This window comes from Equus przewalskii, chromosome 20 (genome assembly GCF_037783145.1).
Source record: "Equus przewalskii isolate Varuska chromosome 20, EquPr2, whole genome shotgun sequence".
Lineage (NCBI taxonomy): Eukaryota > Metazoa > Chordata > Mammalia > Perissodactyla > Equidae > Equus > Equus przewalskii.
This window is the reverse complement of record NC_091850.1, coordinates 29937231-29952922: the sequence shown is the minus strand read 5'-3', so window position 1 is coordinate 29952922 and position 15692 is coordinate 29937231. Positions and strand designations below refer to the sequence as shown.

Sequence of the window (15692 nt, the reverse complement as noted above, 5' to 3'; positions counted from 1 at the left end):
TCTAAGAAACATTTCCCCCAAATGGTCTTCAATTTAATTGTCAAATTGAGCCCCTGATTAATTATAGGCTTTATATTAGTATCTAATCATAATACCTGGAAAATCTGATCAATTATTCCACATACCCAGAAGCCTTTAGAGAAATAAGACAAAACCCTCAAAACTCACTGATTCACAGCCTGCTGCACCGGGGAGTTCCATCTTGAAGTACCCTACATTTGTCAAGCCAAGTATGTAAGGGCTGCCTCCATGGTAGGCTCCTCTGCAGGGAAAAAACAGTAGGGGGATAGGATTCAGTTAATTTTGGTCACCGGCCTGTGGAATAGTGAGTAGGACAAAAGAGAAAATCCTTGAAGTGTATGGAGATGAAATAGAACACCGTTAATATTCAACTCCAATGATTTCTAAGAAATCTAAGCCTATGTCAGGTGAATTTACTTATTTATCTTTTATACTGGAATCATAGATTTGAAATTATAAAAGGAATTTTGGAGACCATCTGACCAAGAACTCTGACCTTAGCACCTGCCCTATCCTGTTACTCTAAAGTAGTGAGACTTATCTTTTAGCAACATGCTGGAAATCATCTATTCAATGTTCAGAGCACTGGCCTTCAAAGTAACCACCTTGAGAAGCCAAATATTTGTTCTTGTGATGCAGCTGTTTCTCAGCATCTTTGGGGACTCCTCTCTAAGAGCCTCATAAGCTACCTTATTGGGCATATAAGAAACACGTTTTGTTTCTTTTTGAACCGGAAAGGGTTATGTTTAGTAATAAATCATTCTAACCACCAGTTGTGGCTTCAAATGAATTTTGATAATTTCCCAAGTCAAAATCACTGTTAAAAGATGATTTAGGATATTAAGACTGCAAATGGATGGTCATATATCTTGAAAGAAGAGACACAAACACTTGTTGACCTCTAGTAGCACCATGACTGCTTTGAATAGATCAGTACTTATCTGGACATACACATTCTGCCATATTTATTCAGGTGAAACGTCAATCACAATTCTTTCTTGCCATATTTTCTTGATAGCAAATGCTTGCTCATGCCTGTAGTCCCTGCATGTGCGTTTTATAAGGCTGTGTAGTATTGGATGTGCTGTGGTCAACAGATCTTGTGGAAATCAAATCTTCTTTTGAATTTAGACATAAATTATGGCCAGACAGGTGAAAGAATGAGACTATTTCTTCATTCCATCAACTTTTACTCTATGTCACTCCTGTCTTTTATACAAACCTTATTGTAAGAGTCTGTTTAAATGTGTTATATAAAATTACCCAAGGAGGCAACTGTAAGCAAAATTCTTAGTTTTCTCTTATTTTTAATGCTAATATAGCCATCAAATGTTTATAATTAATCTATTAAATTATCGATTCTCAAAAGTTACCTAAAGGAGCAAAAATATACTGGGTTAGATATACATCCTCTGAACCTCAAAAGAATAAAAGATGAAAAACTGGTGCAGCTGGCACTATGAAATAACTATATGGCTCTTTATCATAAGCAGAGATTAAAATGGGCCCAGTGTGACATGGTAAGGTCATGATCTTCTATGGGTGTCGACCAGTCATTCACCGCTTCGCATATGTTGTAGTCAATACCATGTAGTCAATATCATGTCTTCAAAGATAAAAGCTGTCATATGACCTTCTCTTTAATTCCATAGGAGGATCTATGACATAACTAGGACTCCAACCTGTTTGTTACCCTAGACAGGGAGCTCCTACCTTGGATCAGGATAATTTGGATGATGTTGTCCAGTCATAAAATTCATTTGACTGATCCTGCCCTGAAACCTAAAATTAGAAAAATACTCCTGGGAAAGTCCCTGTCCCCCTCCATGCTATATTTTAAATAAGCATTTAGTATTGAGGTGAGTCAATGTTATTAAAGTGGACTATTCCAAGGTGTGATTACCTGAAAGAAATGATGTCTATGTTAGTTGAGTGTGCTCTGGCCATCAGCATGGCTAGGTCGTTGGCTTCTGAGCCACTGTTCGTAAAGAAAATGACCTGGAGGGAAAAGGAAGACACGTGGCCTCATACTTTATTTCCTTTTTTACCCAATTAATTCAAAATTGGTAAAGACTGCGTTTTCCAGCCTCTGCTTATGAGGGAGAGCTTCCTTCAGATCAGGAGTCCCATCGTTTAACATTAATTCTGCAGCTCTTCATTGAGCAGCTGCTAAGTGCTAGAGATACAAAGATGCCTAATGGATTGTCCCAGTTGTGAAACATTCTGGACTTTCATTGGCTTTACCTGATGCTCTGCAAAATGATAAGATGGGGAGACTTGCTGAGGAGGGCACAGTGGTTAGTGGCTGAGTGGATTCAATGACTGGGTCTCTTGGCTCCTTAACTTAAACCACCCCACCTGATTCTGGAGGCTTGGGACAATGTGGGCTCCCTGATCCTGCAGCCCCAGAGGATATCCCAGCCTGTCTGTTCAGTGTGTGTATGTTGAAAAAACAAGCAAGCAAACAAAAAATGAAGCTCATCCTGGCCAAAAGAAAGGGGAGAACTAAAAGGTACTGGTTCCTCCAGGCTCGGGGACTGGGAGGCATGTGCTGTGTCCTCGCTGACTTCCTCGCTTCTGCTCTTCCAAGAACATGCCTGGGTTGACCTTAAGGTGCAGCTATCCTAACTTTATTCATCTCTTCTAGATAATAAAGTAGTAATAATAGCTAATACCAGGTACCTAGCACTGTTCTGAGTGCTACATATGTATTAACTCATTGAATCCTGAAATGCAAACCTTGGCCAACATTTTAACATCTCAATTCAGTTAAAAAATTCAGTAATTTCAGGTGCAAAAAATAACTCATTTAGCAAAAATATCTAAGTGCATCTTAGACCAAAGGAGCTTAGTGGTATATTAATTTTATAAAACAATGGCTTCACTCTTTGTGAAAGAAGAAGTGCGGATGACTTTGCAGAGGGGCTGTGGAGCAAAGAGATGAAAACCCCTTGAGGAACATAGAGGAGTGTCAGGAGGGCTGGCGCTCCTGCTAAGTGATTTCTGCAGAGATGTGGTAGTGAGGAGAGCGACCCAAGAGAGGCAGAGACTTGGAGCTGATGAAGTGAACATTGTCTGCTTTCACCAGCAATTCGTAAATTCCATTTTTCTCCTTGATTGCTTTCAGATGTGGCTATTAGCTCACTAATTTCAAATGTTCACTACACATGCCAAATTCCCTGCCTACATTCCCGCTTCCTATGGCAACTCGCCTGGGATGGCGAGTCTCTTTGAGCTGGGAGCATCGTACCTTCAGAGGCTCAGGAAGAATCGCGGAAAGCTTCTCTGCGTATTCATGGATCGGAAGGTTGAAGAAGATGGGACTTGTATGCCACAGACGGCCAAGCTGCTTTTGTGCCACTGCGTTTACCTTCCTAGATAAACAGGAGAGCAGAGTGACCCACACTGCCAGTGGGCATGTCCCTCCCAACACACGTGCTGGACATTGAACTCGAATACACGGCTGTTTCTCAAAGAGTTTCAAGAGGCTGATTTCATCCACACACAAGAAAGAGCTTCTCTAACCACCGGAGGACTCTGGCAGTGGGATGTGTCGCCTCCAAAGGGAATGAATTCCTCACGAAGAGAAGTGTTCAAAAGAAGACTAAATAATTGTCTGTTAGAGATTTCAGAAAAGAAATTACTGGTTTAGAAGCGAGTTTGAACTTAGAATCTCTTCTAACTAGATTTTCTCATTAACTACCCTTTAAACAGACTGGAAAATAGAGATGACTTGATGGAAGTCTGAGTGTCTTCTCATTTTATTCTTCTAAAGAATTACAGATCCATCAAGTACCCGTATACAGACGAACAGTTTTTCCTTCAAAGGAGATTCCAATAACTGGGTCTTACTAGCGGTCGGTGTTCATGAACATTTTGTAACTATGAAACCACATTCTGTGAAGTATTAGAGGCTTCATGAGGGATTGTGGAAGCTAAGAGTAGATAGAAATGTGGAACCTGACTTGGAATGCCCTGAAAAGACAGGCCCAAGTGTTTGAACTTGACCTAAAAGACAGCAATTGCTAAAGTTTGTTACATACTGGTTCTGTTTGTCGTTAATAACTGTCACACCAAAAAAATCAGTTCACTGGTTAAATGGTTTTGAGAAATAGCAGATCAAACAGATTTCTTTACTGTAGGACTTGTCAGTACCTTTAAGAGGTTAACATGCAATGTTTCTCCCCAGGAGGGAGATATAGCTTAAAGTGTTTCCCAACCTTATTTTCTTATGGGAGCCTTAACCAATGAACCTCTCCTGTGATCAGCGTTCCATGGAACTCACTTTAGAAAATTGTGGAGTATCAATAAACCCAAACAGAAGAGACCCTTGACAAGAACATTGTTTAGCAAAGTAAATCTGAGAGCCATATGGAAGGGTAGAATGGAGCAGAGAAGACCGGTAACGGTGAGGCCAGCTAGAAGGGGAGGGTAGCCTTCCAGGTGTGGGAGGAGAAGCAGCTCCTAGGAGACTGGCGTTGGTGGGAATTAGTGACAGGGGCTGGAAGAGGAGGCATTTCAGTGGAGGGAAAGCTAGATCTTGGTATCAGGTTGGTTATAAGGAAGGAAAGGCAGGGAAGAGTCAAAGATGGCTGCAACACTCTTGCCTGTAACGGTGGGGAAATCCCAGGATTGGTTGAGAAACACAGCCAGTTGTTTAGCTATCCGGCTCCTAGAAGAGGACTTTCGCAGAGTAGGTGGCTCATAACGGCTCCCTGAATAAATGGATACGTGAGCAGAAACAGAATTTGGAAAGCATGATAGATTTGGTCTTGGTAATGCTGAATTTCAGCTGGTGGTGGAATATCACAGGGTGGCGGGGGATGTTCTGGAGGCTGTGGGAAATATGGGGCATTTTAATGCACACTCAGGGTTTATTAGAGTTATTATCACAGCTTGGTGAGGGGCCAAGGCTGAAAAAACAGAGTTGGGTAAGGCTTCTGAAAACGTAACAACTAATGACCAGAGGTGGGGACATGGGGTGGGACCGATTTGGGGGGGGGATTAATAGAGGTGAAGGGAGTAGAGAGAGAGAGCAGAGGGTTAAGGAAAGAGCCTGAGACACCCAGGGTTAGCGGGTCAGAGGGGCAAGTTGAGGGGCCAGAGGGAGGTCAGGAGAAGCACAAAGGTCATGAAAGCCAGTGAGAGCGGTTCGTTAACAGGGACAACGTTGAATATTATTGGGAGGATTCAACGAAAATGCTTAAAATTTTTCTCGACTTTGTTTTTCTTTACTTCTTTCATGTGTGTTTCTCCTACGTTTTAAATTTCACGTGAAGTTTATTTGCGTGCTCCTTGGGACCTCGCATGGGACTGGTGCCTCCTGAGGACAGAAACGGGAAGAAGGCTGTGGTGGCAGAGAGTGAAGGCTGGACCCCGAGGGAAAACTCACTCCTCACCACCTGACAGCTGCTTGCAGAAAAGACCTTTTGCTCCTATGTTGACAGAAGGGCCCAAACCTATTCGATTTATTTAGGCTTGCTGCTTTATTTCTGTCCCACTTAATGTGAATTTTATTGACCAGATTATTAAAGGCAAGCTAGAATAGACAGTAAAATGACATGGCTGCACAGAAAGCAAAAGGACCACAGCAGGACCTGCCGAGGCTATTTGTGTGTGTGGATTGGTGATCAAGGTCACAGAGAATCTCAAGATTAATGGAGCCGTACACTTCCAATGTAAATTTCTGGCTATGGTTACATCTTTGTCTTATCATTCTTTCTTTCCTCATCCGTCGTTCAGAGTTGATGAAGACCCTCAGGGCAGAAGTGATTTCTCATCTCTCATCATCCTGCACTCAAACGCCTGCCCCCGTGATCTCTGAGAACCGCCTGCCTTTCTCTTCCTTCTGCCTTTTCCCAGTGCTTTCCCTCTCTTTGGAAAGCTGTTCCTGGTGGGGAGAAACACACACACAGCAACACTCCAATCACGTGGTTCATGCCACATTGCATGTGCAATGAGAATGACTAAACCTTGTATTGTCAAGCGGAGAAAAAGTGCAATGTTAAGATTTTTTTGTTACCCAGGAAATAGTAGAGAGCATGCCAGCCATAAACTGGGGTATGCCTAAAGAGAGAGAGCTTTTAACCAGGGGTCTGAATCACTAACATGATCATTGACCTGTTTCCCACATATTCTTCTGGAGTGAAAACCCCAGAATTTTAAGGATACTTACGGGTGGCAGTGACCAACACCGACAGTGACAATCCCAGAAAAGAAGTCCAGGTATCTGTTTCCCTCATGATCAAATAGCCACTCCATGTGACCCTGATGGAGCAACAAAGGCTCTGCAAAATACGCCGTCCGCGGGGGATAGAGATGTCGATTGTTGATCTCCAGAACACGCTGATAGGCAAGGGACTGTAGATAGGCAAGATTTAAGTATTTAAAGTCTTCCTTTTCCCCATCTCCACTTTTTCTTTTTTGAGGAAGGTTAGCCCTGAGCTAACTACTGCCAATCCTCCTGTTTTTTTGCTGAGGAAGCCTGGCCCTGAGCTAACATCCATGCCCATATTCCTCCACTTTATATGTGGGACACCTACCACAGCATGGTGTGCCAAGCGGTGCCATGTCTGCACCTGGGATCCGAATGGGTGAACCCTGGGCCGCCGACAAGCGGAATGTGCGAACTTAACCGCTGTGCCACCAGGCCAGCCCCTCCACGTTTCTTACAAGATCGACAGCAAGTAGGTATTGCTGTGCCCCGCCTCCCTACTGACTGACCATAGGGCTGCTGCCTGTGCTCACAGTGGGAGTGTTTGTCCAATGTCCTCCTTGCGGGACACCAAGGCCCTTTCTCTCAAGTAGGGGAAGTTATTAATGTGGGCCTTTAATCTCTTTCTAGATCAAGTATAAAGAAATGGGCTGAAATTTTCTCTCTCTCAATGAAAAGCCTTGGCTTTGAGTTGATTTTAGCTGTGGAAAAAAAAAAGACTTTGGAAGTAAATGTCTGAAATAATGTCTTTTTTTCTTTTTTAGAATAAAAAAATGAAGTGCTGGTGATGTTCATGTCTTTAATTATCAAACCTCTCTCCTATACTTCCCTTCTTTGTAGGTCCTTCCTGACTATCTATTGATTTCGTAATTTCTAACCTATGTGTATTATGTAGAATAAAGGAGTTGGAGAGAGAGAAAGGAAGAGAAAGACAGAGGGAGAGAACACAATCTACTGGCCTGAGAGCAAAATGATAACTTTTTATATATATATATTTTTAAAGATTTTTTTTTTCCTTTTTCTCCCCAAAGCCCGCTGGTACATAGTTGTATATTCTTGGTGGTGAGTCCTTCTAGTTGTGGCGTGTGGGATGCCGCCTGATGGCTTGGTGAGCGATGCCATGTCTGTGCCCAGGATTCGAACCAGTGAAACTCTGGGCTGCTGCAGCAGAGTACGCGAACTTAACCACTCGGCCATGGGGCTGGCCCTCAACTTTATAGTTTTTGATGAAAGACTCAGGAAGGTCAGATCATGCATTGCCATATGAGACAGTCAAAAGCAGAACTGTTTTTTTTTTTTTTTTTTTTTGGTGAGGAAGATTGTCACTGAACTAACATCTGTACCAATCTTCCTCTATTTCCTATGTGGGATGCCACCACTGCATGGCTTGACAAGCAGTGTGTAGGTCCACACCCAGGATCCGAACCTGTGAAACCAGGGCCGCCAAAGTGGAGTGTGTGAACTCAACCACTATGCCACTGGGCTGGCCCCAGAATAACATTTTTAAAAGCAGATGTGTGCCATCCCACTTGTGATATATGTGTTTGTGTGTGTGTATATATCTATATTTATATCACTGTGATACATATATGGTGATGGATAGTCTCCTTCTTGTACTCTCTCTCTCTCTGTCTCTGTCTCGTCTCTGCCTCTGCCTCTGTATCTTTCACACATAAACACACAATTCATACAATAGTGTTGAATGGAGTAAGAGGGTTCAGATGGTCCCAATGACTTAAGTGATAAAATATCTGGGATGGGATGGCTCAACGGCAGGCAGGGCCAGGTGGGTCCTTCCTGAGGAAACAATTTAGCCCTTTCAAGAAGAACCACCTCTTTTGAGTTTTCCTGAAGTTCTGATTCTTACCTGGTATTTTTCAGGGATGAAGTCACACGGAGGCATTCTGGGTTTTGTGTGAACACCAAGCTTGGTTACAGATGTCCAGAAAGCTCCTATGAAAAATGAAGTGAGTTAGAATCCTCAGCTAACCCTCACACAGGCACATTTGTATGAATCACCTATAGTTAACCTGAATCAAGGTCCTTAGGCAATTTTATTTCTTAGTTTAAAAAAAATCATTTAAATCAGCCTTTGGTTTGGATTTAAAAGCTGAAGTATCTCAATAATAAATTTTCTGGAGGAAAAAAAGATAGTTCCTGTTGAATCTAGTCAAGAAAGGCATGGAGGATGTTGGGGGAAGTCATTGTTTCTCACACCAAAGTCTCTTACAGGCTTGGGAAGCTCTTCCCCCATGCCTCGTGTCAACAACAATTCTCTTTTCCATTGGCCAAACCTCTGCTGGTGCAGTGTGTTGCTGGAATACATCCTCTTTGTTTATAGAGGTGCTTTCTGGTTTTGAGCTGTCTAGAGCTTGAGTCCCAGTGCCTATCCCAGGTCCTGGTACTGGGTTGGCTCTCAATGAACAAGGAATGAATAGCTGTTGACTATTCTTACAGGGAATGAGGAGAGATGGGTACTAGGCAATGTACGGTGTTAACAAATACATGTAAATCGATCTGGAAGACGAAACCTTCCTCCAAAACATGGCAACACAAAGACCCTGGCAACACAAGACCATGATAAGGCAAAGATTAGCTGAGCCAGAGGGATCATTATTTGGAGTTAGAAGGGACCTAAGATTTTTTTGTGTGTGTATGTGTGTTAAAATGCTCATTTTATAGATGGGGAAACCAGCCTAAAGTGGTAAATTAATTTGTGCAAGGTTACCAAGCTAGTTAGCTGCAGAACAAGACGAATAGTCCGAGCTTCTGACTCCCAGCCTAGTCTTTCACATATTCATTGGCCACCTTCGTCCTCCCCTTCCAGCACTGATTTTGACCTTTTCATAGCAGTGGGATTAATAATGGAACCAAAGAATATCAGAGCTGGAAGAGACGTCTAGACACCTTATAAGTACTCTCAGAAAAGAATGCTGCTGATTTTGAAAATTCAAGGTCAGTGTCATGCTAATTGTACAAGTGGAGAGAGCTGAGGAAATGATGTCTCCTGTTCAGCACGAGGGTTTGAATCCCTGGATGAAATGCTGGTGTTTTGTGTGGCTATGAAGTCAGAGTCCCGAGAAACACAATGAAAAATTGTTTTTAAATGAAGCTGGAAAGTAACAGCTCTGAATATGTTTTCTTTCAAAGAGATCTCTTTCACTTTTCTGCTCTAAATAATCACTAATGTCATTAATATGCTCTTACTTTAAAAGCAAGTGAGTTTTGGCTATCTATGCATAGAAATGACCAAAAAATGATAGCTTAAGTTTTCTGAGAATTTCACCTTTTGAAAGGCTTTTCATTGTGTCTCTCTACATTAGCTACTCTTCTGAGATGGGGAAAAAATTCTGAGTGTTTCTAAGAATTCAAATTCCCTTTATTCCTTCAGTCTCATTTTCACATCTGCAAAATTGGAGTTGCCCGTTGAGGAGGCTGTAAGGTCTCTTGACTTCAAGGTTATAGGAATTACGAAAGTAGGCTGGAGGGGGAAGAGAGTTGGAGAGAAAGATTTCATAAAGAAAAGCCTGAATTTTAAACAGTTGAGGTAGGTTTACTCATTCATTCATTCATTCATCAAACTGATAGGAATATGATGGTGCAATGAGGGCCCCAAATGAGAGACAAAAAGTCTTGTCCTCAGGAAGGAAGAAAAGAATAAAGATGGATAGCAAGCAAGCAAGTAGGAAAAATACTTAGTCAATAAGTGAAAAATAAATCTAGATAGCTTTTCAAAGTCTATTTCCTTTCATAGCTCCTCTCTGACTAAACAACCCAAACTCAAAAAATAATAGTAATAATAATAATTTATGGACAAAAAGAAACAGAAGTGCCATGGTTTTCATTATTTACCAGAAAAAAATTAAAATCTAAATATCTAGATGATTGCTTGCATTCTTTATTCAAAATAGCTTATGTTTTGAGGACAACATAAGAGTTGGGGGTTAATAAAGCTTCTCTTGGGTTCTTGGGAATTGTGTGTGCACACATGCCTGTTTGTGTGTGCATGCACGGGGGCTATATGTGTATGGGAGGAAGATAGAGCCAAGAGGGGTGGGGGAAGGGGTAACTGGAATCTGAACTAATAGAACTGAACCCCAGGAATATTTCTAAAAGGGCATTTTTTTCTTTCTTTTTATCATTTCAACTGGTCTGGTGTTGCCTTTTTAGGCCTGATGCCAAACACAGATGACAGCTAATGATTTTCATCCAATTCACCAATTTCCACTTCAATTCACCTGGAAAACTCAAGACATTTAAAGATGGCATTCAGTTTGGAGAACACCACCCCCTTGTATAACAAATGCCAGGTGGGTAATGGAGTTTGATTTTCCAGTTGCCTAATTCTCATAGAGTTTTATAGCAGACCAGTCACCTTAACTTTGTTTTCTTCCCCCAAAATCATAATATCAAAAAGTGAAAAACTCTTGGGAAAGGTAAGTGAGAAAAATAAATTTTTGTGGGCGTTTAAAAATTCCAGGGGAAATTCTCTGTAACATTCAAGATTTTTCTAGTGTGCATAACTAGCTTTCGGCACAGAGAAGGTATTTATCAAGGGCTTCGTTACTCTTTCAAGTTAAAAAAAAGGTTATAAAATATTTGAAAATACGTAATGAAGTCAGTCGGTAGAATATTAAGGTGATTTATTAAAATGCTAATTACGTCTTATTTCTGCATAGTATTTTAGTTAGCTTAAAAAGACTTGTCACTTTGAGTATCTCTTTTGATACTTCAGATACCCAATGAGTTAGGAAAGGAAGATTTTATCATTTATCTTAGAGCCAAGTCAATGAGGATTAAATGTGGGGCATTTGGAATTTTGAGGGCCTCCCATAGGGTCAAGGGCTTGAGATGCTGCCTCCCATGGAGGCCTGTTGAGACTAAGTTGCGGTCTGGATAAATGAGAGGCAGTGGTTGGTTGGGGAGAAATTTTTCTCATCTGCTCCTCATTGAGCTGGAGCTACCAGCTCTCGGACCTGAGAGAAGATCCTTCTCCCTTCCTAACCTGTGCCATGGTCTACTGGAAGTTATGAAGGAGGCTCGTCATTGCTGTTCAGTATTATCCAATCCCCTTACCATGGTCAATAGCACCCTAGTCTCTCTGTGGGGAACCACCTTTGCAAAATCGTGTGCTCTCAGTGACAGGATAACAATACCAGATGCCTGCCTTCCAAAGGGGAAATCAAGGGATGGGTGTGAGATCTCTGATGGGTGAATGAGATGTCCTCTCTTTAGGCCTGGAAGTCTTGAGCCAATGACCTGGATGGAGAGAATGGCTGGACGCTCTCATCAGACCCATGACACGCTTATAAGGCTGTTCCTGCTGTGAGTTACTGCTATTCCTGCTGGACCTTCCTTGGCTTCTCTTCCTGCCTACTCCTGCCCACCTCCTTTCTCTCTTGTTGATTCTTTCAGCCCCTTCCCTTCCTCCATAATCTTCCAGTACATACTCTTTTGCTTAAGTAAAGCGGGGCCAGTTGCTGTGGTTCACAAACAAGAGCTCTGCCTAATTCTGGGGCTGGTGAATCCTTCTTCCCTTTTAGGAGCAGGCCTTCCCTGAGGCCACCCCTCCTGGCCCTTTGCAGGGTTATATCAGTTCTTCAGTCTCCAGTGAGCACTGCTGGTGGTGCAGGCCGGAGACCATCCATTAGGGCTAATTTTGATGTTTTTCTGAGGAAAGGCGTTGCTCGAGTCTTGGGAAGTTTCTCAGCTGGAAATGAGCATTATTTACCATCCATTTGCCATACTTGTGGGAGCAAAGGCAGATGACTGGAAAATGGTACCTTTGAGCATATACCCCACCTCTCAGGAAATGTTACACCTTTAACAATTGTTAGCTAATTAGTAAGAAGGAAGGCACCGTTGAGATATTTTCTCCAATCTTTTATACCAAAAACAAATTGCTTCTATAACTTTGAGTATATATTTAGCCCTAAAGGGATTGAGTATGTCAAACAGAGGCAAGACTGAATCCTTTATGCACACATATATCATCCAGTATATATGTAGGTGATATACAAGGATTGAGACGTATTTATTTTTGTATATCTGATAACACTTAACACCTAGTGATCTCCCTATCTAACACAGACTCTGCTGCCCCCTCCTTTCATTTTATTTTTCTATCTCCTCACCCTGGTTTGGTTTTATTCATGGCATGGATCTCTACTGAATGTTTTTTACATATTTACTTGTTTATCTGTTCATGCCTGGTCTTCCCCACTGGGATACATAAGGGCAGTGGTTTTGTTTTGCTCCCCGTGGCTCTGTCTATGGTCCAGGTGCATAGTAGCTGCTCAAATACTTCTGATTGAATGTATATTTTGCACACAATGGGTTCTTAAGAAGGGTATGTTCAATGAGGGTGTGTTTGGATGAACAAGCACAAGCAGGCATATATCTAGGTACAGTAGGTGAGAAAGTAGAAATAAAGCCTCAAAGGCTTTTGAAAGGCTAGATCAAGAGTATGACACTCGTGTCTACGTGGCATGGGTTTGCAAGATTACTTCTCCTCTGTAGCCCTTGGCGGAGTTACGTTAAGGAGTCCCCAGTGAGTTGATCAAGATCTCTAGGCACCAAGCCTCACCTACCATTTCTAGGACACCTGCTACCATCTGCCCAGCTCCACGACCCTCAGGGGTTAGGGTGGGAAAGCAGAAGCGGGTGGCAGAGAGGGTATTTTCTCTTGTTCTGTCAACAACTAGTACTTTCAGTATAGTGTCTTCTGTACTGAGCCTAAGACCATGGGTATAATTCTAGCTCCTTCTCAGAACCTGTTGGTTTAAGTGGCGCCTGCAAAAGACCCATCACTGAGGGAAAGAGAAATTGAACAGGATTGGAAGAAGAGTGGGTAAGAGAGGGCCTGGTGGAATCACTCTGACTTCGAAGTGAGACACACCTGGCTTTGAATCCCAAGTTGTTGCTTCTGTGTTTCTGCCTTTGACCAAATTTCTTAATTATTCTTTATTCTTCTGTCTCCTCATCTGTGAAATGGAGTAACAGTACTCACTAACAAGTTCAGTTGAAGAGGAAAGGAGATAATCTTTTAAAGCATCAGACATGTGTTAAGTTTCAAAGAATTTCAATTGTCAGGGGGATAAAAAGCAAATAGGATATGAAGGAAGGAGAGAAGAAAAAGAAAGATGAAGAGGAAGTGAAGACAAAATTAATCATAATGGGCAATGGAAAAGGGTTTCCTATACCTGATTAGGGCCTGTGGGGCACAGGGTCTCACTATGGCACATAAACGTGCAGATGGCTGCTTATTCTCATGTTTGCATGAGGAAAATTGGTGAGGAGGTGAGTTCTAGTGAAACAAGATACATGTGAAAATCACAGGCACCTCAAACATAATATGTGAAGCCACCGTTGGCTGACTACCCTGGGTCTCCTTGCATTTTCTTTTCCTGCTGTAGAGAGAGGAGAATCTGAGTGGAAGAAGAGGGCTCAGGGTCTAGTCCTGGCTTCTTGGGTGTCTCTGGGTAAATGACTGCACTTCTCTGAGTCTCAGTTTCCTTGTTGGTAATTGAAGGGATGGTACCCCCTCCTTGGGTCATGGTGTAAATTTGTAAGGATGCTGCATGTCTTTTAAGGTAGTCGTCCTTGAGCATCTCTATATTGAAGTTAATACTTTATTTTTTGAATTGCTCTTCTTTTATTTATTTTTTATATTACAGCTAAGATATCATACAGTTTTTTTTAAATTGTATATAGTCAGGTTTTATTATCTATGAATTTCATTGCAGGACAAAAGGGTGCATTAGGAAATATTGGACATGAGAAGAGGGCATTGGATTTGACAGAGTGAGAACCTGTGTTGGATGACGGGTCTCTAAGACCCATCTAGGTCAAACATTCCAGAATTCCAGGCAACAGGCTCCAGAGCTCAGCCCTTCCCCTCTTGCTGACCCTCTGCTGACCCACATCCCCCTGGTTTCCACTCACGGCTCAAGGAAGGGCACATCTTGGGGATCCTGGGTGAGGAGGTCTCCAGGCGCAAAGCTCTCTGCAAATGTCTCCAGGCCAGAGTCATCTCTGCAAGGCAGGAAGCAACCCCTGGGGGAGCAGGTCAGAGGAAGGGCTCCAACTGATCACCAAAAGGCTGGACTTTGAGATTAGAATAGAAGGGGAGGAGCTCTAGAGGGGAGTCTTGGAGTGATTACTGCCACCACTTCTACCAAGCCCAGAGCTTCCAGGGCTGGCAATAGTGCCTAAGGGGAGTAAAAGACACAGGGAGGGGGGAAGGAAGGAGGAGAGAGGGAGAGGGAAAAGAGAAAGAAGGTGGTCAGGCAAAACAAAGATCTTCTGGACTAGTTTTATTAGTTTTGTGTTCATCAGGGTCTCATCAGGGTGAGATTCTCTCTGCAGGAGGGAGGTGATGGGTGTGGGGGAGGGTCAAGACATAGTTGAAGGGCAGAGGTTGAGAAACGAGGGGTGTGAGTAAGAGAGAGAGAGAGAAAGAGAGAGGATATGCGTGGAGTGAATGGATAAAGAAATTGGTTCTGGTATTGGGGGTCTCAGAGGAAGAGAAGGGGGACTAATGGGGAAGCGGGTGCTCCACACGGAAGGAGAAGGGGCATCAAATAGCTAGAGAAGGCTCTGGATAACAGTGCATCCCTTTAGGTGTCCGAATAGGGCAAGAAGTTGAGAGCTGAGGAGTTAGGGTGCTTTATTTTTATTACACTTTAATTTCCTGAATTCTCATTTGTCACTCCTGCCTCCTCCCACCCCTAATCACCAATGGGTAACTCTTTGGTGTGTTTAATATGTATCTTTTTGTTGGTATGTATTCTTGTAAAATATATATTGTTTGGGGTGAATGTATTTTTAATTTATGTAAATATATGTCCTTTTTTTTGGGTTAGAGTCATGTTTTTAACATCCATCCAGGCTGCTATGAGTACTGCAGAGTGGGAGTCAATGTACCTTTGCATGGTAGTACCTAAGGGGGACAGTGACAAAGGCATTTGGAGCTGCAGAGTAAGGGGGTGGGGACGGGTGAACAGCATACAAGGTGACCTTCTTGTATCACCATGCAGGGAGGACAATTGGTTTGGTCACATCCTCTACCAACATCTGGGAAACAACCTTTTACCCCAAATGCCCACAGGAGGCAAGAGCACCAGGTAAGCACAGAGAGCGTTTTAAATTTGATGTCAATTGTCCCCTTTTTTGTTGGATCCCAGCTCACAGCCCTTTCTGCTTTACGGACTGTAGGCAACAGTCATGTGATGTGGCTGGTCAGTTGCTATGGGAATGACCCATGTCAACAAGGACAGTGGCAACATAGCCTCTCCCTGGGGTGCCCAATTTCTCACTCTGTTGAACAAAGTGAGAAAACGTTGAGTTCCTGAAATCTGGCATATGTTCTTCAACTCCACGGGGAGGTGATCAATTTTGGCGTTGTGAATACTACAGGCTGCAAGCTCCCTTGACTTGAGATTGTTCTTGGGCTATC

At 42.6% G+C, this 15692-nt stretch overlaps 1 protein-coding gene across 1 annotated transcript in view; it reads right to left on the bottom strand.

Annotated features, from left to right (window-relative positions):
- AGXT2 (alanine--glyoxylate aminotransferase 2) overlaps positions 1-15692 on the bottom strand; it is a 40370-nt gene that overhangs the window by 22341 nt on the left and 2337 nt on the right. Inside the window, exons 2-7 of the mRNA XM_008512000.2 lie at positions 14180-14445; positions 8103-8188; positions 6197-6381; positions 3272-3395; positions 1925-2019; positions 169-262 (exon numbers count right to left, since the gene is read on the bottom strand). Coding sequence (XP_008510222.1) covers positions 169-262; positions 1925-2019; positions 3272-3395; positions 6197-6381; positions 8103-8188; positions 14180-14267 — 672 coding nt within the window. The 5' untranslated portion in view covers positions 14268-14445. The remainder of the gene's footprint in view (positions 1-168; positions 263-1924; positions 2020-3271; positions 3396-6196; positions 6382-8102; positions 8189-14179; positions 14446-15692) is intronic.